This window comes from Rattus rattus, chromosome 2 (assembly GCF_011064425.1).
Source record: "Rattus rattus isolate New Zealand chromosome 2, Rrattus_CSIRO_v1, whole genome shotgun sequence".
In the NCBI taxonomy this organism is placed as follows: Eukaryota; Metazoa; Chordata; class Mammalia; order Rodentia; family Muridae; genus Rattus; species Rattus rattus.
In genome coordinates, this window is record NC_046155.1 from 125,956,515 (window position 1) to 125,983,932 (window position 27,418).

Sequence of the window (27,418 nt, forward strand, 5' to 3'; positions counted from 1 at the left end):
GCTAAGCCTAGCTTCTTAGATCCTGCCAGGACACAGGCTCTGACCCTAACAACTCCAGGTTACGATGCCATTGTTTGAGAACACGGTAGCAAGTGATGCCAGGGAGTAATTTAGGCAGAAGGTACCCCCAGACAAGGGGAGGCACATTGAAAACCACACCAAGACTAGGTGAGGTCATGTCTGGAAGACAGATGGATGAAGCAATTTATATTTAAATGGCAAGGCAAACAACACACCCCCACTGTTCCACTGTCTATTCTTACTCAATTTCTCTAGAAGAAAGTAGAAATTATGGCCGGTGCTAATTGCTATGCACTATTGAATGGAAACCTTGGCATTGGGATATAGGCCCTAGGGAAAGCAAGGAAAACTCCAAATAGACTTGGCCTCTCTCTGTTGCTGAAGTGGACAACAATGCTAGGTATTTTCTGTTCGCGTCCACTTTATTCTTTTTAGCTTGCAAACGCTGTTGCTTGAACCAGTACATCCTATCAGAGGTGCCTTGTGGAAAAAAAATCCCAGGGAATGCTGGGGGTGCGAGGAGGAGGAGGAGGACTGATGCCAATCAGCACTGCTGCATGCTGACCTTCAGGCTAGGCTAGGGAGGGCCACAATAGTCAGGAGAGGGGTGGGGATAGGGCAGGCTTGTGGCTTCTCCCTTCCTGAATTCCTACTGCAGGCAGCTGGAAAACTAAACAAGGCCCTCTGCTGGGGTCCTTGTGACCTGCAGTCGCCTGCACTCCGTGACTGGGGGGAAGTCTGTGAGACTCCCTAAAAGATCTACCTTCCCTTCTCAGAGCTTCCTTTTCTTTCTCCTATGTTCGGGGAATGGGCAGTTTAGAGAAGTCCAGTAGCCGCTGAATGCAGGAGCAGAGGCTGGCACACCAAAGGAGCCGGTGGCAGCTCCTTTCTCTGGCATCTTCCGGAGCCCCAGAGTGCAACGTCTGTCCTTAGAAATCCCCGAACCAAGCCGAATAAAGACAGCTCCAGTACCCAGGATACTCTCCTTAGTACGCAGGTACTAAGCATTAGGAGCCAGCTCTAGACGTAGGGTGCCTGGGCACTCCCATTTCTGCGCCCCATTACTAGTCCTAGTACCACCCAGTTTCCGCCGAGGCACCCTGGGCCCCACAGTGCCTCCTAGTGGCCGGGTAGCACCTTCCTCGCTCAGCCTCCTACTCCACCAGGACTCCCCGATTCTGCAGTTTCTTGGGGTAGCTAGACCCCGCCAGCCTTGACTATCAGTAAGCCCTTAGTGCCCCTAGCAGGTTCCCTCGTGCTTCCCAGGGACGCACCCGCAGCCAGTAGCGGCGCAGCCACCGGCTCAAGGCGGAGATCAGGCCCCGACCCGAGTTTGGAGCGCTAGGGGTAAAGGCAGGAGAGGCCGGCGGGCCAGGGGAAGCGGGTGAAGGCAGCGGCGGGAGTCCGAGAGAGGCTAGGCGGCGGCGGCAGCAGTAGCGGCGGGCGGCGCGAGGAGTCCCTGTGATTGGCACAGCCAGAGCCGGAGGAGGCGGCGAAGGGAGGGCGGAGGAGGAGGAGAAGGAGGAGGAGGAGGAAGGGAGCGAGCGCGGCGGCGGCGAGGAGCGGAGCCTTCACCCTCTCTAGCCGCGGCAGGACGGGGGCGGCCGCCGCGGGCCCGGGGCGGGGACAGTACGCAGCCTCGCGGCACGCACCCCCACCCAGCAACGGCCACGACACCCGGGGCGAGCGGGAAAGCGGCGGCGGCGGCGGCGGCGGCGGGGGAAGGATGCAGGGAAAGAAGCCGGGCGGCTCGTCGGGCGGCGGCCGGAGCGGCGAGCTGCAGGGGGACGAGGCGCAGAGGAACAAGAAGAAGAAAAAGAAGGTGTCCTGCTTCTCCAACATCAAGATCTTCCTGGTGTCTGAGTGCGCCTTGATGCTGGCGCAGGGCACGGTGGGCGCCTACCTGGTGAGTCCGGGTGCCAACTCTGCCGCGGACCCCCTTCCCTGCCGGCGCTTCTCGGGTTTTCCGCTTGGTACCGGGAAGGGGCCTCGCCGGCGCCGGGGGCAGGCGGGCATGACCTCGGCCGGGCACGGAGGTTGGCGACTGGTGCAGAGGCGGCCGCCGCGGGAGCTGCCGGCCTGAGCCCGGAGCGGGCGGGACCGTGGATGCCGGCAGCTCGCGCGCCGGGCAAGGGCTGGGGAAGGGGGTGCCCGAGAGGAGACGCCACGGGCAGGTGGGCATGAAACTGTTTCTTCTCCCCTCTTGAAAAACGGAGCCATATGGCGAGTTCAGGGAGCCTCCTCAGAGACTGGAAGGCATCGCGGTTCAGGTGACCTGCACATGGGAGGAAAAGCCAGTTAGCATCCTGCGTCCTCCACTCTCCGTTTCATCCGCCCGGAGAACGAATCATTATGCATCATTTTTTTCCCCCTGGCTCTTTCTCCATCCGCCAATTGCCTGGGAATTTAACAGTTTAGAGTAAAAGGCGCCCGAGTGTGGCCCTGAGCTGGCAGTGGCTTCAGGGGGACTAGTTCCACCCAGATCCCCATAGCCATCTTTCATTAGAGGGATAAAAGTTGTAGTACCTGGAGAGCTGCTGCGAGTTTGTGTAGTTCTAGCTTAATTCCCCAGCATGGTCGCTCGCCCTCACCGGGAGTGGATCACTCTGTACAATATGCATTTGTTTTATTTGTCTCCAGAAAGGGATTGTTGATGCTCAAAGGCCCATGACACCTACTGTACCCAAGGAATCCACTTGTAAGAACTCAGCACTGTCAGTCACCTACTCTGTTGCTTTCTCCTGTGGTGCTCAGGTGGTTCACACTTGAGTTTCAGACAGTGGATTCCAGACCTATCCTGTCTAACCAGGGAAAGATGTCTCAGAGTGGACAGTGTTAAATCATTACTTGGCTATTGACCTGAAACTGGAATCAAATGTCATAGATTTTAAGTGTTAGTGCGCACGTTTGATGGAGATTGAATCGGACAAAATTTCAAAGGCAGTTGGATAACCACATCCAGAGATAGAACTTTGTGTATCCTGATGCTATCATGAATCCCTCACTCCTGGCCTAGGGTTAAAGTTAAGGAGGGCCAGACGCTGAGTCCTCAGTGCTACCAACAATTTCCCAAGGCTCCTACAGGCTAAGGTGAAGTGAATAAGTAGCCCTTGGTTAAAGTTAGTTATGCGGTGACTTGGGGGTGCAGCCGTGGAGGTGGGGCTCTACCGAGTCAATTCTGTTCCTGGGGTGACTGAACTCTAGTGCACTTGAGAAATCATATATATATATGTCTTGTGTATAATTTTGTCACTGAACCTGGGAGCCCCAAAAGAGCATTTGAGTATTCTGTTTTCTCAAATGTATTCATTCTTTCCTATTCTTTCTATCGTTGTCATACTAAGCTGTAGACTTTGGAATTTGCTTGGTGAGGCTGATGATGTTCAGAGAAGCAGCTTTTTTAAAGAAGAGATTTGATTGTTAAAATACTTAGAAGGTACATATGTCACTAGAGGCAAATGCTCATTAATACTTTGATAACTGTGACTCTGTACCATAGCATATGCAAACTAATTTATTTCTACCCAGGTCTTCGGGTAAAAGGAGGCAATTATTCTACCAACAGCTGGTTCCTACTTAAGTTTCTTTACCTCAAACCAGCTTTGATTAAGGGTACTGTATTTGCATGTGGCCAAACCAGCAAGTCTATATACTTTTCCATCCTAGGAATGACGAACATCTGAGATTAGGGGTTTTCACTTCTACTGACTTAGGGTTTTAGAAGGAAGTGTAGAAGAGCCTTAAGCAGCAGAGTAGCGGTTTCCACTGTGGCTGACCCTGAGAGATGAGGGGTCACCATGAGTCTCAGGACAAGGAAAGGACAGGAGGCATTCAGTCCACCTGCTGGTGGCATCTGGGCACTTCCGTCTGTCCCTGATGGAAAGTTTGATGCATGGGGGCGTGCACTGGATGACAGGAGCCAACAGGTGCCCTGCAAAATGCTGATGGAGGGCCAAGAGAGGACAGGCTTAGGACATTGAATTAATTTTGATGACTAGCATTGCAAACACAAGGTTCTCAGGGCCCCTGCTCTGCTGGGTGACATCAAGGCCCCTCTACTTTAGGAGCCTCACATGAAGAATGGTGGCTTAGAAGGGTTGGGCCAGTCAGCTTGCTACAGGCTTTTATCTGCTGGTTCTCTTAAGAGGCTTCCAAACCTCTGTCACCTGGCAAGTAGGAAAAAGTTTTTCTTAAAGCCACAGGAGCCTTCTCTGTGAATATTTGGGGAATCAGATTATTACAGGAGGGTTGAGGGAAAGGCAGATTCTTTCCTTTGAAAATTTCATTGTCCGTCCCAGGAAACCTGAGCCCCTGTGTCTGTAGATGAACACAGGTGGTCCATGGGTGGATACCGATCTTTTCAATGGGAATCAGCATGGGCTCCTGGGAAAGTATTTTCAGGTATCTGATGAAGGACTGGCTATGGGTCATTGCCAACAGTGCTTCCTTTCTCTGCCGAGAGGATGACTGCAAATTTGATGGCAGAACCCGTATTTCCTATCTGACTTCACAGGTCCACGGGCTACCGTGTGTGAGTGTGTGTGTGTGTGTGTGTGTGTGTGTGTGTGTGTGTGTGTGTGCATGCATGTGTTTAATTCCCTGGGTGCCTTCTGTTTTAAGTATCAGCATCATTTCATCTTTCTCCTTCATTCTGCAAAGACAGATTTCTCATTGTCCTTAGTGTGTCCTCGGCGACAGTGGTGTACATTTCCCAACTGCAGAAGTGAGGCAGGAAGTGGCTTGTGACTTGAGAAGCTGCCCTGAAAAGTAGGACTCGTGTGTGTGTGTGTGTGTGTGTGTGTGTGTGTGTGTGTGTGTGTCCCAGCATGTGCATCCTTGGTGCGGGAGGGAGTTAAAGAAGGAAGAGAGGGAGGGGAACAGAGGAAAGAGAGAAAGAGGGAGATGGGAAGGGGAAAAGGGATGAAGAGAGGACAAGAGGGATGGAGGAGGGAGAGGGAGGAGAGAGAGAGAGAGAGAGAGAGAGAGAGAGAGAGAGAGAGAGAGAGAGAGGGGAGGAGGAGGAGGAGAGGAAGAAGAGGAAGAAGAAGAGGAGGAAGAGAGGTTTTTCTTTTCTTTTTTTTTTTCTTCTTTTTTTTCCGGAGCTGAGGACTGAACCCAGGGCCTTGCACTTGCTAGGCAAGCACTCTACCACTGAGCTAAATCCCCAACCCTGAGAGAGGTTTTTCTTAACCAGCCTGGGGAGGAAACTCAAAAGAGCTGACTATAATAACAAGGCACACTACTCTGAGAATCTGCCACTTTTTGCTTGGGTCCCAAGGCCTTCCAGGAAGTGAAGAAGTGGGCCCTGACATCTAGATCTTGGTAGGACAATGCAGTTAAGGCAATCTAGGTGCCACCTGTGTAGCCAGGGACTCTGAAATCAGCATTTAGAACAGTTATGTTGCAGCATCTTAAACAGTTTGGTGATGATGGTGGTGGTGGTGGTGATGGTGGTGGTGGTGGTGGTAGTGGTGGCGGATTTGCCTAAGAAGAGGTCCACTGAATTTAATGGTCATTGTGCTTCCATTGTCCCACCAAGGCAAGGCAGCATTTACTTCTGGTACCTGGGCGTTTGCTTTCAGTGGCTCCAGCTTGCATTTGCGGGGTTTGTGTAGACTTTATCTGTGCATCGTGGAGGCTCACTGAGATATGGCAAGCTGGCTATTCCTGAAAGGTAACCCGGCAGAGACAGGTTTGTGTGCGTTATCGAGTTACTGAGGACTTGGGGAGATAAGGATGTGTACAGGAAATTAAAACTGCTGACACCTTAGGCAATCACGAACGGAGCTCGTGACAGATGCTTTTCAATTTCTTCAGAATGCAAAATGAAGAAAGCCGGGTTGTGGTGTCTGGAGTCTGGTCTTCAGGAGACTCCTGTGAAGCTGAGGTGGGCATTTCCCTCTGTAGCTTTGCAGATGTGCGTCTGAGGTTGTGTTTGGCTACTGAGGCTCTGTCACTCTGCTCTACAGTCACTTGTTTATAGGCCAGAGAACTTTTCAGTAGGCTCACAATTAGTGGGTGAGGTACAGCCGCCATGGTTATTAACTTTCTTTTCCCTCGGAAGAAGCATCATTTTGAACACGGGTTCTTGCATCGCTAGTCTAGAAGCTGATGGCTGGGAAAAAAAACATTTAAAAGCCTTTGTCAAATTAGTGGGATGACTAAGGTAACTGTCTTTTACTTAATTAAATTACTTTGTACACTTATGATTAGTCACAATGACAAATTCACAGGCTATGTGCATCATTACTCCATAGCCCCGGGTAGTAAAAAAGTCGCTTTGACTTTTTTCATTATAGATTGGTTTCAAATATCTAACTACTACTCCTTAAGGGAAAGGTTGTAGTTCTGAAAGTTCTCTTCAACTAGGTTTGTGGACATACCTTTGCTTCATTTTGGGGGTTGGGGGTGGGGTGGGGGGCAGTTTACTATGGAGAGGTGCTTCTGTTTTAACAGTAGAATAATCTAAGGGGATTACTTGTACAGTGAGCAAGAGTTCTTTCCTGAGGTCTGTTAACTCTGCCTTCTCCGTCCCCCACCCACACCCCCAGTTAAACTTCAGTACCTTAGAAAAATGATCCAGGGGCCTGGCTATATGGGGCTGCCTGTTCTGGTCTGGCTTGGCTCCTCCTACCTGCTGCTGGAAGGGCATCTTCCTAGGGCAGGCTTCATGAGGTTTCTCTTGCATGGTCGGTCAGGGAGCGGAGCAGGCAGAGTTCCAACCAGAAGCTCTCTGGATTTATATCTGACCGGGAGGCTCCACTCTGCTCAGGGTCTTGTTCACTCAGCGGTGTGGCCGGGGGCTGTGTGAGTGCAATGCTTCCAAAACACAAAAATGGAGGCTCATTTGATACTGGAGGAGAAGCTCACTGGCCACATAGCTCTCTCATGCGATTCCCAGCCTTCAGAACATTTGAAGTGGTCAAGTTTCACAGGCGGTATCAGTTAGTAAGCACGCTCTATGAAGAAGAGTTACAGTGTCAGCCTTCCCTTTGCTCCTGCTTTGGGTAGGCGCTCCTGGTCTGTGCACGCCTTGCAGTATTTGCATACATTGCCAATTCTGAGTGCCACAGACTTCCTTTTTTTGAAAGAAATACTGCAATGGTGATCTTGTAGGTTCCTTTTTTTCCTATCATGCTGAGGGTTGAACTCGGGACCTTGCACGCACTAGGCAAGTGCCATATTCCTTAGTGGTGATTTTGAGTATATGTCTTCAAATGGACTCCAGGCTCTCTGGAGACTATATATTCATTGCCTCTCGGAAATGCTGTTGGTAATTCGTGCCTCAGAGAGATAGCCTTGCTTCCTGCCCTGTCTGTTTTGTTTCTACTTTCTACTTCTTTACCTACAGAAGAGTAATTTTTGAACTTGACTGGCAGGATAAGTAAATAGGATGTGTTTCAAAGACACATGTATTTAAGGCAGCCTGCATGTTCGTGTGTTAGCATGAGATAGATTGCTCGTCGGTGATTAAAGAAAGCTCCACGTTAAGTGATTAAAAGTCCAAGGCAGAGAGTGGCGTGTGTTTGACAGTGGTGGCTGGTTGGATGAGTATTAATGGAACCTGAGATGCATTCCTGTGTCTGGCTGTTAGGCCCCTGACTATGCCTCTTTCTTCCTTGCTTTTTTTGTCCTTTAAGATGAGGATAGTTGTGGCCCCTCTGGTAACTGCTGCAGGTCTGTAAAGCACTTTGGACTCCACCTGGTGCATTGTAAGTACCCCATACAGTCCAGTCATTATTATTAATATGGATACATGTAATTCCTGAGGACATAGTGGTATTGTAGTGCCAACTACTGAATAATAAAATCATTTCAATCAGGCTCTGGCTTTGGTCTAGTGAGATGCACATAGGAAGCTTATACTGCTGAATGGACACTTGTGTCTGGGAGAAAAAAAAAAGATTGTTTTGAAAGTGTGAAGTAAGTTAAATCCTGGTTGCTAATTCTTCTATTTGGTTATTGCAATAATTCATTTTAAATTAAAGATTCTAAAAGCAAGCCTTGTGTGTGTGTGTGTGTGTGTGCATGCATGTGGGTGAGTTTGTGTGTGTGCATGTCTGTGTGTCTGTGTGCCTGTGTGCATGTGTGTGTGCATGCATGCATGTGTGTGTATGTGTGTGTGCATGTGTGTGTGCATGCATGCATGTGTGTGTGCATGCATGCATGTGTGTGCATGCATGCATGTGTGTGTGCATGCGCGTGTGTGTGCATGCATGTGTGTGTGTGTGTGTGTGTGTGTGTGCATGCATGTGTGTGTGAGTGTGTGTATGTGCATACATGTATGGGTGTGCATGTGTGTGTGTACATGTGTGTGTCTGTATACGTCTGTAGTAGGGGAGCCACAGCAGTAGTCATTTATGGATGTCCTTTTATGGGCCATGGTCCTACAGGTTGGAAGAGCGGATTGTTAGAAGAGACAAGTGGGCTGATGGTCTCACACTGGGGAGTACTTTCTGTCACTCTAGTATAAGTACCAACAGGATCCTCTGAGGCACCTTAAGCTTTCAGATCTTTCATACAATCTGGTTTTCTGCTTCCACATTTGGTGATCTCAGCCTCTGAAGTTTGTTCTACTTCTGTGGTTATAAGCTGAGCGGGCACTTCAGGGGATCCTGAGATGTCAGGAGATGACCACGGAACATGTGTCTGGGACATATGTTGCCTTTTAGGGAGCCTTGTATCAGACAAGGCTGAGACCCAGAAGCTCAGCTGGATTGCCCACAAGGGCTCAAAGATGGCCTGATCCACTACTTTACCTTGGTGCTTTCCGCAGTAACCAGACTCCACAAGCACATTTGTACAAACATCTCCTGTCACAGCCTTTGATTTCTCAGAAGCAGAATCGAGGAACTGCTGATATGGTCTTGTTTCCCATTCAATGTCCACATTCTCTTTGCTGCTGGCTGTTGGGATTCGTTCAGGAGCATGGCTTCCACACACTGATCTTTCACGTGTAGCCTTTACGGCAGCCTTCCTTCCCCTAGATTTGTTGAGCCTGCCCTCAGGAAGAAAGAGAAGGAAATGGGCTCATGTTGGTGAATTGAGTTATAATGTATATACTAGGAAAGGTTTTCAATTCCTGTTCAGATGACCTGGGGCTTCCCAAGGGATCAAGGGTACCCAGAGCCACAGAGCCCCCAAAGCCTTCTGACTCTGTGGTGACACAGTTAAAAGCACTGGATCCTCTGTGGCTATGACCCAGAACGCTTCGTCTGGACTTTCCCGTGACAATATAGACAGAGGAAACATCCCCTTGTTTATGAGTCTCAGTATACAGCAACTCCCAAGGTCACTTGGCTCTTCTTTAAGGCTTTATATCTAGCTCCCCTGTGAATGGAAACCCTTCCTGAGTGAGGACCTAGTCAACCCCTTTCTTTAATCACAATGATGGTAACCCACCCAGCTATTTTTCCAGTCACGGGACATTTCTCTCTGGACTTTGGGATAGTGATTTCTCTGTTCAAGGTATAATAGTTGATGGTTAGAATTTTCCTGGGTTTAAACAAAACTCACGTATTGAAAACATTTTAAAGCAAAGGGCAACATGGTCTGTCACCTGCCCTATGTTTGATGACGGAAAGTAATGTGCAAGCCCACCCTTCTCGTTGATTCCTGTTTCCTCCATAAATAGCTATTCATTACTTCTTGGCACTCTGTTCCCCAGGCATGTGACAAGCAAGGCACCATTCGATTCACCTGGTAACAAATCAAAGCAAACACTGACTGTATTGATTTTTACTTAAATCGTAACCATGAACTCTTTGAAAACCCTGGGAGCAGCTATGGCTATGAACACATGTGAATAGGAAGCCAGCGATGGGTCAACCATACAATTATGGCAGAAGGGCTGAATAGTAGCAGCTTGTCTCCATGCCATTACAAGAGCCCCATCTAAACTCTGGAGGAGTGCGGGGCTTGTCCTACCATGGCATGTCTGTTCATCCATCTCCCCCTCCACACTCCCTGTGAACACTTTACAGTGTCAGGGCTGATTCTAGTACATCTGGCAAGTTGACTTTCAGGACAGCTTTGTGTCTCTAGATAATGAACTTGGCTGTCCAGGTAGCCCTTGGGATTCTTCCTTGATCGCTTTTGTATTAATGACCTCTTTCTGTTACTGAGACAGATTGTAATATGTGCGAGAACAACTTGCAAGAGAGAAGACTTATTTTGCTCCTTTTCCCAGAAGGTTTACCACATGTACCTCAACACAACTCATTGGGTGGAACATCAATGAAGTGGGCGGGTGTGGAAACAAAAGACGAGGGAGAGGGACTGAGGAGCAGGTACAATCCTCAAAGACACCTCAGTGACCTCGGGCTCCACTTCCTAAGATTTCTGCCACCTTCTAGAATAGTGCGTACACATTCAACACAGGAGCCCAAGGCAGTGTTTCTCAACCAGTGGGTCGCAACCCCACAGGGTGTGGGGGGGAAGGGTGTCAAATGACCCTTTAACAGCGGTCGCCGAAGACCAACTGCATATCAGATATTTATGGTTGATGACAATGGCAAAACTAAAGTTATGAAGTAGCATTGAAAATAATTTTATGGGTGGAGATCACCACAATATGAGGAATTGTATTAAAGGGTCACAGTGTTAAGAAGGTTAACAACCAGTGGCCTAAGGAGACATTTCATTTCTAAGCCTAACACACCTAAAGCCTCTCCACAGACACCCCAGCTTCTGGTTTTGCAGAGTTAGGAGAAATAAGCAGGGTCCCAATAGGCATTCAGCAAACAGTTCTGGAGACACAGCCTAAAATAGAAATATGGCGGACCACCTCTAACACCACTGTCCACGCCTCCACAAAATCCTCCAAGGGCAGAAACAACTCTTTTACCTCTGCCCCTGCACCTGCAGGCTTGGTGTAGGAAGAACAGTGTCACGTGGTACTTTTCAATTAAAGACTACTGTAAATTATTCATAGGGGATGGCTATTGTCTTTTTCTCTCCTTTGGAAGAGGCTTACGTAAAAACGGGCATGTGCTTTCTCTAATTGTTAGATCTGCTCTCCCATCTTCTGCTGATGAGAATGAGAAATTACCACCTTGGATAAAAGCAAGTTGGAAAACTGCCCTGGGCTGATTACATAAGCCTTGAAATACTGTACCTGAAATTGTGTGTTTACTCTGCTAAGAATTCCCTTAATGAAGACGAAAATTTCTACACAGCTGGACCCATATGTTTTTTCTTATGTAAGATTCAATTACTGTGATCCAACCTGTGAAATCAAGAATGATGCAGCTTAGTTAAGCACTCAGCCTGTTGGGTCACTGTTGTTTGAAGGAGATCCACAGGGCCACTATAGCAATCCCTCAGCATCCAGGCTGGCCGTGGCTTCAGCATCAGGCCTCCGTGCCCTTCAAGGATGTACAAGGCTTACCTTGGGCCTGTGGTTACTTTGGCTCTCCTCCTTAAAGGCCACCTTTAGGGACTGCATTCAAAGTGCAACGGTCATCTTCAAATGGGACAGACACCATCCTTGGGCTGTATCATTTCTCAACCCCACCCCCACCCCCAGAATTTGTTGTGTATTTTGGGGTAATGCTCATAATTTGCATGTGTTCCAATGTGGCACCTACTGTCTTCTCCCCAACTTACAGCCTCATGAAATCCAGGCTGGCTTTGAACTTACGGTGTCAGTTGAGGATGTTCTTCCTGTCTCCACCTACTAAGGGCAAAGGTTACTGGTGTATATTACTCTGCCTGGTTTTATGCAGTGCTGAGGGAAAAAACCTCAGTGCTTTGTGAGTGTTAGCCAAGTACTTGGTCAGATGCACACCATCCACTAACCTTAGCCATCCCCCCCCTTGAAACTATGTATGCGTGGGGTCCACAGAACACCCTTCAACTGAATTGAGTCAAGTAAGGTACTTCCTGAAATGTAGGCTATGGGTTTTCTTTTTCACAAGAAAAGAATTGGGAAGAAAAAAAGCTTCAATGGAACTAGGTATCTTGAAATAGATATGGGGAGCTTCAGACAAGACATTCCTGTCCGCATGAAAAAAAAAATTAGGGCATGGCTCCTGATTTATTATGCAGTATGTATAGAGCCTTCCCAGTGCTGGTAAATACTTGTGTAGGGAAGTAGGCTTAAAGCGCCAACAACACGCTCTCTCAGCCAGCCAAAGAAAGGGCATCTTTCAGAAACCAAAACCACAAAATAGCACCTTCCTGTTACCTTTGCCAGGCTGTGTAGATTTGTATAAATAGATCACAACTCGGGGAGCAGCTCTACCGTGCTGCAGCTGGCAGTTGGCAGGAGCAGGTGGGGAGACTAGCCTTACATCCCAGCCCAGAGTGGGGCTGTAGAGCCTGCAGCCATCGGGCCAAGTCCAAGCACAGCTGCACAGGTAGAATGGATCCTTCTAGCTGCATATGGCCTCTCTGCCCCCAGCTTGCCTGGGCCTGTCATTCAGAGATCTGTTCATAGCTCTTCTTAAATATAGTTGGGTGTCTGTATCTGGGACTCCTTATTCATTGATGCCACCAATTGCAGGGCAAAAATGATGGAAAAGGGCTTGCCTTGGAACTGAACATAAACAGACTTTGTCTTGTTATTGTTCCCTAGTCAATATTGTATAGTAACCATTTACTATAGTATTTATACTTAATTTTCTATCAGAAGTAAAGAGAATGCAAGGGGATCAGTAGAGGCCGTGTTCCAATACTCTTCGCTTTATTTTATTCCTTTTGAGATAGTAATCATTAAACTCAGCCAGGCGCACATTCGCATGCCAGGCCTTTTAACGAATTTTATTAATAAGCTGGAGAGATATTCACAGTGAAGAGCACTGGCTGTTCTTCCAGAGGACAGTTTTCAGTACTCACAAGGGATCACCACCATCTTTAACTCCAGTTCCAGGGGATCCGATGCCTTCTGGCCTCCAGAGGCACTGGGCGTGCACATGGTACACATACATGCATAGATGCGGGATATAAAATAATTTTAAAAGATTTAAGTATAGGGTTTCATGTAGTCTGGGCTGACCTCAAACTCTCCATGTAGCCATGATGATCTGATCCTGCTTCCACACTTCAAGGTCTAGGATATTGGCGTGTTCCACTAGGCTTGGTTCCTTTATGCTGTGCTAAGGAATGACTCCAGAGCTTGGTCCATGCTAGGCTAGCACTGTGACAGCTGAGCCACATCCCCCAGTCTCTGTAGGAGGGGGGATTTTTTTTAATAGAAGGGATTTGATTGAACATATGTAGATTTGGTATGGGGGGCGTCCCTGGGAATCTGCCCCTTGAGATTATAGAAGGACACCCTAGAACAGGTATGTCCACACTTGTTGCTCTCGTGCTAGACAAAATTGGGCCACCGAGTTAACACTTCCCCAAATGTGCAGCCTCCCTTCTAGCACCTGCCTCTGTCAGCTGGCAGGTGTGAGGACGTAGCCACGGAAGCAGAGCCAGCGGAAAGATCTTCTAAAATTAATGATCGTAAATTCGCCTGAACCAAAACACAGTTTAGGCGCCTTTGATGTCGAGATCTGAAGCGCCTCACTCAAATTGTCAAACTTTTGAGTGCTGACATAACACGGTGCCCGGAACATTCCACGCTCGAACTCCTGGGCAACAGGTGTTCAAATGTGGCTGCAGCAAAAATATCGTATAAAATCGCCTTCAAACTGTGTGTATGAGGAATATACATGAAAAAAATCATAAATGAGCTGAATGTTTAGACCGGGCTATGGTTTCGTAGCTAGCTCACTGTGTGTGTCTGTAAATATTTCAAAATTTAAAAAAAATCCTCCATATGTGAAACATTTGTGGTCCAAGCATTTTGTAAAAACTCTGAACTTTGGCGAAAACAAAAACAAAAACAAAAACAACAACACTAACAACAACAACAAAAAAGCAAACAAAAACCACAATTCTCTCACAGTTTTTAAAACCCCCCTCCTTGCATCCCTACCTTTTTATTTTTGAGAAAAACGGGTTTCACGTTTTCTAGTGGCTAATAGATCAGTCCTTAACCTAGGGAACAAATGAAAATATATACATTTGTTTTTATTTGCTCTTTGACACTTCAGGGAGGACTTTTCCTTATAAAAAGTGCTAGAAAAGGCCAACAATTAAAACCACCACATGTGGCCCATGCATATACAGCAACCAAAACTAGACAAGATGGATGAAGCTAAGGAGTGCAGGCTGACAGGAACCGGAGATAGATCTCTCCTGAGAGATGCAGCCAGAACATGTCAAATAGATAGGCGAATGCCAGCAGCAAACCACTTGATCTGAGAATGGGACCCCCTTTGCAGGAATCAGAGAAAGGACTGAAAGAGCTGACGGGGCTTGCAACCCCATATGAACAACAATGCCAACCAACCAGAGCTTCCAGGGACTAAGCCACTACCCAAAGACTATACATGGATGGATCCAGGGCTCCAAATTCATATGTAGCAGTGAATAGTCTTGTTGGGGCACCAGTGGAAGGGGAAACCCTTGGTCCTGCCGAGGTTGGACCCCCAGTGAGGGGATTGTTGGGGGGAGGGTGGTAATGGAGGTTGGATGGGGAGGGGAACACCCTTGTAGAAGGGGACAAGGAGGGGTTAGGGGGCTGATGAACAGGAAATCAGGAAAGGGAATAACATTTGAAATGTAAACAAGAAATACCCAGTTTAATAAAAATGGAAGAAAAAATCACCTCATGGCCCCTTCTTGCCTCCGGCTACCAGAATCAGAATGATGATGATTCTGACTCCAGGTGGGGAGGCTGAGTGTCTTGAGTTCAGGTCTGCTGCCTTTGTGGTGGCTTTTCTGCTTGTGCCAAGTGGACTAAGCCAGGGCTGCCCCAGGTGAACAGCCCAGCCCTGTTAGCCTCCGCACGTCGTTCATTTTGTTCCCTTCTCTTCACTGTCCCCGACACTGCTGGTGCTACACTTTGCCAGGCCTGGCAGGATGTCATAGAGACAGGCATAGGTCTCCAGGATGGTATGGTGACTTGGTCACTCCGGGCAGACTTGTGCGATGGGTGGCGTTTACATTCTCCCTCCAGCTCTGCCCTCTCTCCATCCCCACTCTTCCTCTCTGTGGACCACACGGCTGAATTCTTCACATCCTACATACAAGTCTCTGAGCCCCAGGTCCACTTTTCACCCAGGTCTCCTGGCCAGCAGTTCTCCTGTACTTTATTCTCCATCAGGACTGGGGCCGGGTCCTTCATGCTTTATTTAAATCCTTGTTTTTGTAGAGGTCATAGCATGGTGCTGCTCTTCTCAACTATTTTTAGTATCTCAGATGTTAGGCAAAATGGTGTTAAAGTTTTAAATTTACCATAGAACCATATGACTATAACTATAACTATAACTATATATATATATATATATCACTATACAACTATAAAACTATATAACTATACAACTATATAACATATATATATATAGTATTTATGTACACATTCTGTACACACTTCTATAGTTAAGAGAAGCTAATTTTCAGTCTCCTCTGGTGGTGTAAGTGGGAGGGAGGACACATCCTAGATGTGTTTCTCTGAGCAGTACTGAAGGAAGAGACAGTGTCTTAACTTCCTAGGGCCACTCTAATACATTACCACAAATCCAGTGGTTTAGAAGAACAGATTTCCTTCTGACACAGGTCTGGAGGATGTGAGTCTGAAGTCAACTGCTCATTCATTCTCTCTCTCTCTCTCTCTCTCTCTCTCTCTCTCTCTCTCTCTCTCTCTCTCTTTGGCTCTGGGTGCCCTTCCTTGTGTCTGTCCAGCTTTTGGCAGTAACCCTTTGACCCCCTGGCATGCCTCAGCTTGTAGTTGTGTCACACTCATCTCTTCTGTCATCACGGGTCATTTCCCCTCTGTCTCTTGTCTTGTAAGGACATAGGTCAGACTGGACTAGGGTGTGGTCTAATGCGCTCATTTTGCTTGCTTCCAAATACATCCATACCTGCAGACCCTGGGAACTGGAATCTGACCATGTCTTTGGGGGGAGGTAGGCACTTAGCCTGAAATGCCAGAGGAAAAGAGAGGGGCACACAGGGGCGTCCCTGAGAATGAGGGTACAAAGACTTGCAGTCCCCTTAAGGCAGTGGTTCTCAACCTGGGGTGTAGAATAACCCTTTCATGGAGGTTACCAAAGACCTTTGGGAAATATAGATATTTACATGATGACAGCAAGATTGCAGTTATGAGTTAGTAATGAAAATAATTTTATGGTTGAGGGGTCACCACAACCTGTGGAACTGTCTGATCACAGCGTTAGGAAGGTTGGGGACCTCAGCCTTAAGGGTTTGGGTTCAGTAAGAACATTGTGAGAGGATGGGTCCTAGGCCTTGCGTTTGAAAGAATGGTCATGGAGGTGCTGAGGCAGGACCAGATACCTGCATTCTGGTCCCATCTATCTCCATGCTCTTGGGGGCGGGATGTGAGTGATAAGACTCTTACAATCTTTGTTTTTAACATAGGCTCTTTCTGAAAATGATGTCAGCTCGGTCTCTGCCAAACTCAGTATGTTTGGCAGAGCAATATATGAAAGTAACACACAGTGGGCTTAGGCGTGGCCCTTATGACGTTTATGCTCCCAACAGGGAAGATGGCCTATTTATCAGATTTTCATCAATGACTAACATATTAGAATGTCTTCAGTCCTGGACCCAGGCAGGGCCGAACCTTGCATCCAGTCTGGTTTCTTCACAAGCCAGTGTGGGGTCAGGTCCCAGAAGCAAAGAGTAAGGCTGAACGTGGGAGGTGTTGGAGAGGAGCCCAGTGGGTAGAGGTTGGTAGTGTTTGTAGTTGGAGACCTAAGCTGATCTTTTCATCCTTCGTCAGGTCTAGAGTTAGCAGGAGGTGGGTGGAGACAAATCTCAGAAATGGATGGGAATGGAGCAGGGGAAGGAACAGTTACCACAACCACAGACCTGAGACTCTGGAGTCTCTAATCCAGACAGCAGGGATGGGGCTGCTGGCACCTGTCTCGGCAAAGCTTCCGTCCTTCTGCCTCCCAGCTTTGGAGTGGTATGGTAAGATGCCACTGGAATCCAGCCTGCCAGTTGGCAGAGGAAAACTGATCAGGGGCATGCTCAAACTCAGGGCCACCGCTATGGGTCCTTGGCATGATATGGCTGAAGGCAGACTTCAGTTAAGAGTAGAGGGGGCACCCCTTATTGGCATAGGTAGTCGCTAGGATTAGGGCCTCTGTATTTTGGTTGTCTGGTTGTCATGTTGCTCACCACGGTGGTGGGTTCACAAAGGGGGATGATTGATACCTCCACTGCCCTGTGTTTAGGCTTCTGGCTCTAAGAACACAGTGATTCCTCTGTGCTGAAGTCCTCTTTTTGAATTAGCTGGCTTTCTTCTTCATATTTCTGTTTGGCCTTGGATATATCGGTTTTCGATAACTTTGAAGCCGGTAAGAGAACAAACTGTGTTTAGACACAGGAAGTGTCTCCAAACAGAAAGTAGGTGTGCAGTTTCCAGTTGAAGCATCCATCTGCAGTGCCCTCTGGAAGAATCTGGTGATGAGCAGAGGGGGCACCCCTTGTGGGCACAGGCAGTCACTAGGACTGGGGAAGAGAAGCTGGCCTCCGAACAGAGCCAATGGGAGTTGAGAACTGGTTGGGGACTTCTTTAACATGATTTCCCTCTGGGCAAACATGTGTCCTAGCCTAGTTTGTTTAGTCTGTTAGTTTCAGTTTTTAGAATTGCAGCTGATCTCTCTTCCAGTTCTAGGAGGCACACTTGTACATCGGCGTCCTTGTTGGTGCCGCTTAGGTGCAGAACTCCGTGTTATGTTCTTCCAGGTTTCTTTTTAACTGGTTCATTTTTCCACTTAGTTTTGCGTTGTTCTCATAAGATAACCAACATAGGTAGCTTACAGAGTAAGGAGGCTTATTTGACTTTGGTGATTCAAATAATTGGGACGTTCACAGGGTATGGTCCCAGCATGTGGCTGGGTTCTCCCTGGTTGCAACACAGCAAAGAAGCAGAAAGCGAATGGCTGTATGCAGAAGGCAAGAGGCAGGGAATGACCTACCCCCATGAGAACTGACATTGTCTTGTGAAAACTCCAGTCATCCTTCCAAGGACGGTGCCCTCCCATGACCTAGCTACCTCCCATTTAGATTGCAACATTTTTCAGTGACATCTTGTCTCTGGGTGGCACTGTTCCCTGGGCATGACATGCTAGACTATGTGGAATAGAGAAAGTGAGCCCACCATGCATCCCTTGCTGTCTTCTGAGTATGGACATACGATGACCAGTCGCTTCAAACTTCTCTCCCCTTTCTGCCATGAAGGACAAGCCTTGAACTATGCACTTCTAAAAAGAAACACTTATCTCTTTGCTTGTTTTTTTGTCAGATTATTTTATTGTAGCAGCAGGAAAAGCAGCTATGGCAGAAATGCAGATGCTCTTTGACTACAGTGGGGTTATGGTGATAGGGTGACATGGTGACAGACTCATTTTAAGTTGGAAACATCAGAAGCTTAAAATGCATGTGCTGTCCCTCCATCTGCTGACTCTTGTAGCTTAAATGAGCAGGGCAGAGCTGTCTGTCCACCGTACAATGTATTCTATACTATCATAACTTACTGAGTGCTGTACTAAGGACGTGAGCTCAGAACACCAGCTTAGAGCAGGGCAGAGCTGTCTGTCTTTGTCTGCCGTGCGACGTACTCTGTGCTGCTGTAATTTATTGAGTACTGTACTAAAGATGAATTCTCCGGAGGGTTGTGTAGGAATACTTCTGCACCACCGTGAAGTCAAGGAGATTATAAGTCTATAATTATAAGACGTTTATAAGTCTAGCTCTTGTAAATTGGGCCCCCGTGCCCCATCTCTGTGCTCTTTCTATTAAGCATGGAAAAACAGCACACTAGATATAACTTACAACACGAATGTTCTCCAAGTACAAAGGAGTATATTTAATTCCATTGAAATTCAGTAGAGAATTCCCTTCAGTGAAACTCAAATCACCATCTTCCCTTCTTAGTTGTTTCTGGAGGGTTCCTTTCTCCTTTTAAGTATTTGCCCTCGAACTAAACAACGGGAAAACGGTTTCTTAAGCGTGGTTATGTAGCTGGATCCTGACACCATGGTGGGCCTTCTCCATTGGAACTAGTTATTAATATTCTTCCAGCCGTCAGAGTCAACCATAGATGTATTCGGCATCTTCTGCTACTCTCTGATGACTTTTTTCCCTCTTGCTTCTCTGAAGTAAGAGCGCCTGTTATCTGTGTCCTGAATTGGCTTTGCCCTCTGCAGTTGTTTGCTTTGCTTGGACCCTTTGTTTATTTCTAAATCCACTGTGTTTGCTTTTAAGTCTCCAATCAGCAAACAGATGTTTCTTTAGTTCTCTGTGGATTCTGTTGCATGTTTTTATTCGGCTCCCGATTTATTTTTTTAGGGTCACAATTGTCATTATTTTCTTCTTTTCTACCCCCCCCTTTTATTCTCCGCACATTGATCTCACACATTTGTTAAATCCTGTGACACAGAAACCTTCTGTATCCTTCTTGGTTATGTTTTCTGCTAGGCTGAGTTCCTAGTCTTAGCTGCCTGGCCTTTCCTGGTGGAATCCATGTTTATAGCTGACCAACACATGTAATTTGTTTATTGTCTAAGTAAGGCAGCTCATCTCTGTTAGGAAGCTTCCTCTTCCTTCTCTGTTGCCACCAAGCTAAAGTTTGAAGCCCTCTTTCCCATTTCAGGGCGTTTATTCCTACAGCCTGCCATTGAGATGGAACGAAGCTATGAGGGTGGTGTTCACAGCACCCGCTCAGCTTGGCTGGGTGATGTGACTTTTACTTCTGGATCTTTTAAAGGTGCCGTGAAGCGGGTTCATACTTTAGATGGGGGGCTCACACTGTACCCTCTAGTGGTGCTGAGATATGAAATCAGCCATCCGTTTCCCTCTGTACCCTGGAGTTGTTATCCTTTCAGCAGAGAACCAGGAACAGGCTTACCAGCATTCCTCTTGCCTTTTCTTCCTGGTAGATATTTGTCAGGTGAAGGGAGATCTACAAATAACTCCTCAGGTTGCCCCCTTCCATACTTGGTGATTTCAATTCTCTGCATTTTTTTCTCTTCTTTAGGGAACCTGGGTTGAGGCTACAAGGTTTTCCTACTTCCTCTCCCTGTCACATTCCTCTTCCCTTTCTGCATTTTTAAAAGGCTTTTGACACTGATGCACTCTCATTCTCCCCCACTCCCAGCCCCACTCCCACTCTTTTCGGCTTGTGAATATTTCTGCTTTAAGCTGGGTTAAGTTTGGGCATTGTGCATTTGATGTTCACTGTCTCAGCTTAATTACAAAGTGTCTGGTAACCTTCCAAAGTCTGTGTGATACCCACTTCCTATATCCCAGCCACCTGTTTCTGGATGGCAATGTCTTAGAATTGTTGTCTGCTGTTCCCTGCTGTGTTTCCCAGAATTATGTGGTGGTCTGAGGGGACCAAAAGGTCCTAAGAACAGCGTCGAGATGGAACCTCTGTGGGAGGGGAGTAAATGTCTTGAGGGTGTGGTGTGGGGGAGGGAGGAAATATGTGTGGATGCGATATAGTTCTCACACAGATGTGGGAACATAGATCCCTTCATAGGTGGGTCATCCTTAGCTCCAAGACTGAGAATCCAACATGCTTGGCAATCCAAACTACCCCCAAATCCTGAGACACCATGAAGGGACATGGTGTCCACTTGTGTCCACCACAAGGGCACAAGTGGACAAATTCCAACCATAACTGTAACCCTATAACTGTTCCATGTAAAGCAGGACAGGCCCAAGGAAGATGCTGCATGAAATGACCTTCAGGCCAAGTATAAGGAGATGTAAAATTTGAATAACTCTCCTATTTGGACTTGAGCCCTGCCTGCAGGGTCTGTCATCATATAGCTATATTTATACATATTCTGAAGTCCAAAATCAGCTCCGACAGTCTGGTGCTGGGCATTTCAAATGGAGTGGGGTTCTGAGGGGTCTCACCGGTGATGGAACTGGCTACTTTATTTAGTGTTTCCTTCCAGGTCTTTTTTATTTTTCTGCTTTCATGGCTCAGACCAGAGAGAAGGGAGGAAACAAAGAGGGAGGATCGAGAGAGAGAGAGAGAGAGAGAGAGAGAGAGAGAGAGAGAGAGAGAGAGAGAGAGAGAGCGCCACCCAGCCCTAGAGCAAAGTAGAATGTTTAAGCGCATTGAGTGTTTTGATGCTGTCTTAACATGTCATTACTTGTTAGAAAACACTACTCCTGCTTTGTTTTTCTTTTTCAACCTAGGAAGACACTGAACTTGACTTAGCCCTGGACTGAGAACTGTCCCTGGCCGTCAATTCCTCCCCAGTCAGGGCATGGTGGCTCCTACAGGTGACAAGAGTATTTAAAAATGTTCCCAGCCTGTTGTCACCTGCACTTTCAGCCTCACTTGCATAATTTGTCTGAACAGCCAGCCACTGAGAAGCAAGAGCCCTTCTGTAAGAATTTCCCCCTCTCAATCCCCACAAAATTCCAGCGTGACTGGTGCTGGAGTGAGCAGACTCCCTGATGAGTGCTGACTTGTTCAACAAATGGTCACCTTTCCGAATCTTAGCACGGACTCGTATTTCCCTTGCATTTCTCCAGGATGTGCTGAGTCCCATTTTGGTCTTATTATAAGACTTATCATGGAGATAGCTCAGTTTTCTCAGAATAAACATGGACACGGCACTATCTTACACACGTGGGACGCTTATTTAGTAGACTTCAAGGTAGTGGTGTGAATTATGTCATGTTAGAGTAATTCCACGTTTGTCTGTACTTCTATGTCCTGGAAGGTAGCTGTTGAAATGCAGTCAATAAGCTTTTCCTCACCGCCTAGAATGGATAAGATTTGGAAGTCTGTAAGTTTCTGGGATCTGCCTGTCTCTCCCTCCCTTCCACCACACTCAGCTTTTGATCTTATTTGATTCTTTGCTTGTGGAGTCCATCTTTCTAGAACACTAATCCCTGTTCTGAATGTGGCTGTTTCCTTCTAGCTGTATCCATTGTCTTCTGGTCACTATACTTTGTGCACTTTGAAGTTCACATTTTCTTTGCCATTTCTGAGTTTTTACTTGATGATCAAAAAACTAACAAGGAAGTCCAGAACCCCATGGTACAGTGTCTGGTGGTCTTAGTTCATGATTGGAAGTTTGACCGTGAGTTCAGATGGGCGGTACTGCCAGACTTCTTCATAGGAGGGGAATGTTCACTTTCTGACAGCGGCAAGCCATCTGTGTGGATATCCTTTTAATAGAGGAGATAGTCTTTACCAGTAGACACAGTGTCTTCCCTTTCCTGAGAGTCCCCTCTGCTCGGCAGGAGATCCCTTATGCCCTCGTTATCTGGGTTGGTTAGCCCTCAAACATGGCGGTGCTGTTCCCATGCATAACTCAGTATTGAGAACCCTGCTCCATTTTTATAATGGCGTTCTTTCTGGTCTGTCTCTAGTACTTTTTTCTCTGTTCTCACTTGTCTGTGTATATTGTGGTTTGTTCCCTCAGCTGGGTAGCCTGATGCTAGCACAGCCTTTCCAGTTTACTTGGTTCTTGTGCAAGACTGCCTAGATTCCATTCCTGCTCTGTCTATCCCAAGTGACTGCGGTTGGGCCCCCAACTCTGCATCCTTCAGTTTCTCTGTCTATAGTTTCTCTGAGGATGATCAGAGTCCTTGCCTGTCCACAGGGGGCTTTCCTCAGTGTGGAGTATGTTGCTTCGTGAGACTTACCAAGTGTGGACTAATGGTCCACCTGCCTTGTTACTGCTGCCATCCCTTCCACAGGTCACTGGGAACAGCATGTAGGGCTTTATTGTTGTGAAGGGTTTACAGGCCTCTGTGGTAATGAAGCACTGAGGTGGTAGCTAAAAGTCGGTGAATACGGTGTGGTAACAGCAGCTGTAGAGCAGGCATCCTCAAACCACAGGTGAAGGACGAATCCAGCCTGCCGTCTGACGGGGGGAGTCGAGCCGTATTAGCGTGCAATCATGCTGACTCTTCTGTGGATTTCGTGACACAGACCACAGAGGCTGTGAAGCCCTTTAGTCTGGGTTTCTGCAGAATAAGTTTACAGATCTCATCTTGGACTTCCAGGGTCTCATTTGTCTTGGACTCAGTTCCCCAGGTAAAATACCACCTGCCTGCTAACTTTCTGTTCTCGGCTCTTACTTCCTGGGTGTCATTACCTCCCATTTAAGTATATTGTACTAGAGCTGAAGGAAGATTGCCCTTGCTCATCCTTACCTAGCCTGCTGCAAACTCTGTAGGCATGGACTCTTAGGGGATTTCCCAACCTGGACAGTGGAGATCCTAAAGATCCTTCCCTCAGAGTTGGTCTTCAGATATGTAGGCCTTTTCTCCCAAGAAGTCAATTGAATAGGCCTGTCTGTGCTTGTGTTTTGGATGGAAAGAACTTCCCCCATGACCTTAGGAGAAGCTCCCCCTCACTCCTGTCTGCCATGCTGTGGGACTGTGCTCTGTTCTGGAACATCCATGCTGCCTGATCAAAGGCTTTCTCTCTGCTCATTTGGCCGGCCCAACCACGTCAAGTGATTATGGTTTTGCCATTGTGTCAGGGCTTCTACTGTTCAGTGAAAATGTAGGTCTCTGAAGAGTGTTAAAAACTCACTTCTGTAAATTCCTCCTTCCATGGGACTGAAACCGACTTCTTCACCTTCTTCTACTTAGTTTCTTTCCTGACCACCAAGATAGTTTTTACTGATCAGAGGCATTGGTTCAATCTAATTCCAAAAGGTCTATCTCTTTTTAATTATCCCAACAACTTAAATAACTACTTAATGCTTAAATCAATCTAGTGCAAAGATGACAATTGTACTTTGTTTCTTTGTTTGAGGTTAGGTCTTATGTAGCCCAGGCTGGCCTGAAACTGACTACACAGCTGAGCACATCTTTGAATTTCCGATCTTCCTGACTCTACCTTCTGAGTGCTGGGATGACAGACCTGCAAGACCATATCGGGTTTACACAGAACAGAGGACTGAACCCAGATCTGCTGGCATGCTTGCTATATGTGCACCGTTCCAATTGAGCCATATCCCAGCCCTTATTTCTTATTGTAACATCAGACTTCCTTCTCCCCTGACTTGACCTTAAATGTTTTTATTCGTTGACACTACATTATTCCTTCTGGACCTGACAAGTCAGTGTTCTCTGACTTACTAGACATTCTTCCAGACACTGTTGGGATGGCAGATAAAGTGGGATGGGCAGTAAAGGCAAATGTGCTGCTTTCTCAGGGACAACAGAGGTGCGATGCTACTATTAAAAGAACATAAGAGCGACTCTGTACAGACGGGGAAGCCTTTGAAGCTGCATGGGAAGTGGGGCAGAAATGGAAGCAGACCCTGCAAAATGGAGCCCGAACAGCAGAGCAGACAAATGCTTGCAGTGGAGGAGGGAATGATTTCTCAAGGGACGCTCTGAACAGTGAAGGAAGATGGCTGGGTTGGATGAAAGTTATTGGTAGAAAAGGAGAGGCTTTGAAATCTAGGCTCATCCAAGCAAACAAAAAAAAAAAAAAAAAAAAAAAAAAAAGTGAGTCCTCATTCATTTTTACAAATAGAATTGTGCCCTGTAGAAAAAGGCGTGTCAGGAGGAGCACAGCTCAAAGAGCCTCAGGGCATTTTAAGACCTACTGTAGTTTTTATCTGGAATGTTGCTTGGAGGCCCCTGTGTTAAATATTTGGTTCCTAGCTTGATGTTGTTGATAGATGGTTGGGTCTTTAAGAAGTGGAACTGAGTATAAGATATTTAGGCCACAAGAGTATGCCCTGGAAAGTTCACTGTAGGCCCCAGCCCTTCCCTCTTTTGATTTCTGGCTTACTGCCCCTAATGTGGGCCAGTTCACTTTGCCATTCTCCCCCAACCTCTACCCAAGACATCATGCTTTGCCACAAGCCCACAAACAACAGGGCCATTTGATGATGGACTCAAAGCTCTGAAGTGGTGAGACAGAATCAACTTTCTGTGTCCCTAAGGCGGTCATCTCAAGTATATACCCTAGAGACAGAGGTTAACTAACCCAGGAACCACAGGCTCATCTAGGAGTGGGGGAGATGTGAAGATGGGATGTCTTCTTCCCCCTCAGTGATAGGGACATTTACACACCGTCCAATGGAAAGTTCTGCTCGGCGGTTTTCAGGAAGGTGATACTGGGCGGGACACAGAGATTGTACTACAAAATGAGGCAAAGTCCCATACCACAGAGGCAAAACCATTGCCAAATGACACGATAAATCTGTCATAGTTTTCTACAGGCTCCACTGTGTTCCTTATCTTTGGTGGCTGCACAAGGTCACCAAGAGGAATGAGATCCTTGGCTGTGTGCGAGACAGGGTATCTGTCATCACCCTCTTCTAGACGCTGGTTTTGGCAACATGGGCAGTCTCTGAGGAGACTTCCTGGCGCTTCCATTCTGTATGTGACAGTGCTGAAAGTGACATTTTGACAGGGACGGACCAATATTCCCACCCTACTCAGTTATGTGAAAACCAGATTCTGATCTGTATGAAACCAGAACTGTTACTTCCAAGTTCCTTGTCTTAGCACGCATGTAGCCTGAGGTTCTACACCCAGGAAGGCCCCTGTCCACAGATGTCTAAACAACCACAGAGGAACTGAGAAAGTACTTGGGCTTCATCAAAAGGGGCCTATGCACAGGAGAGGAAGGCCACATCTGGAAAGTCTTGTTACATCTAAGACATAGGAATCAGGGCTTCAGTTGTTGTGTTATGTTGTGGTGTTTGTTTTTATCCCTCTTTCCCTCCCCTATCAGGTTTGCCCCAGTTTTCTCTCTTAATCAAATGCATTATTTTTCCTCCTGTCACTAAAATATTTTGGAACTAGTCATTCTCTGTAAGGCACACTGACAGTCTTTTTTTTTTTTTCTTCTCATGTTATATGGCGGTTTTGAGAAGAACACAGCTTTGACCCCCATGTTGGTGCTCACACGCTGTTTGCTCACATGTAGATGTTCAGGAGGTAGCATGTTGAATCAGGCAGCTACTTTTTCAAAGCCAGTAGTGTCCGCTATCACACGGCCTATCTGGTGGTGTTAAGGGTTTTCGTGAAATATTTACTTCTTGTCCCCGAACTGGCGCCCACAATTCGATGTCCTGCATTACCACGGACACTGAGATGGACTTGGTTTCTGTCACTTCTTTTTTTTTAAGTCTCCATCTGCATTTGCCACTTTGAAGCACATTAGTTACTATGGAAACACTGATGTCATCTGTGGAGGTGAGGGTTAGTAACATCCAAAAGGCCACTATAAAATCATTTTATTTAATGGTTTGAGATTTATGCAGCACCTGGGGGAAATTATAAGTATGTTTAAGAGAGAAGCGAACTCCTTCAGTTGTAGCTAGCATGATACATGTGATATATATATATACATATATATATATTGCAAATTGAGAAATAAAATATAAAAAGGAAAGTCAAAGGATTCATATAATTCCAGCTGTTAGCACATGGATTGTTTTTAGGATTTCTGGGATGTGGTCTGATTACTACAAAGGCTTAGATGTCCCACTGTAGTTTTTCATTTAAGCAGTAGCGTCTCACAGGCAGAAAACTCAGAATGACACAGTACAAAGATATCCCCATTTTACCTGAGTTCACTCTGTGTGTGTGTGTGTGTGTGTGTGTGTGTGTGTGTAGCAGTTTCATTATATATGTTGATGTACGTGGACATCGTCATGGTCTCTTTATAATCACACTCTCCCCTGCTCCCTCACCCCGGGAACTGATCATCTTTTCTCCTTCTCTCCAAAGCCATCATTTTAAGAATGGAATCGAAATGGAGTCATTCATCACGCAACCCTTTGAGACTGGCTTTCTTCACTCAGCACAAATCCCTTGAGATCCAAGTTGTTGCATGAATTAATAATTCATCCCTCTTTATTGCTGAGTGATAGTTCTTGGTGCAGAAGGACTTCGGTTTGATGCATCAGTCCTACCTAGAAAGACACTGGGCCATGCTTATCACGTTAGCCAGAAGTGTCCGTGGGTATGGATGGGCCCTCTGTACAGAGTGGAGAAGTATTGTGAAAGGCTCCAGTCTGCAGAGTTCTCAGCAGGGTTCTGCCCTGCAGCAACAGGGCCAGTGTTATCTTAGAGAAAAGCAGGAAGGAGAGCAAGCTTACTACATCCTGCGTCAGGATGGAGCCCCCGGGTTGTAAACAGTCTCCTTACAGAGGTGACCAGAGAACTTGTATATACCTACAGTGATCGTGTAAGAGCTCACAAGGTGAAGAGTAGAGGGTTACCTTTCCTGGAGAGCCAGCCTGTGACAGAAGAGGGCATGATTCCAGCTACTTGGCCTACTTGGCCCCCTAAGACCTTTGAGGGAAGAGCATTGAGATGTTGAAATCCACCATAAGACAGAGAGCAGAGTCTCTTCTCT

General features: G+C 46.9%; 1 protein-coding gene across 2 annotated transcripts in view; it reads left to right on the forward strand.

Annotated features, from left to right (window-relative positions):
- Window positions 1-1,731: 1,731 nt before the first annotated feature.
- Window positions 1,732-27,418, forward strand: part of Slco3a1 (solute carrier organic anion transporter family member 3A1) — a 280,725-nt gene continuing 255,038 nt past the window's right edge. For both annotated transcript variants that reach the window (XM_032893408.1, XM_032893407.1), the window contains exon 1: window positions 1,732-1,927. In XM_032893408.1, the coding sequence (XP_032749299.1) occupies window positions 1,748-1,927 (180 nt within the window). In that variant the 5' untranslated portion in view covers window positions 1,732-1,747. The remainder of the gene's footprint in view (window positions 1,928-27,418) is intronic.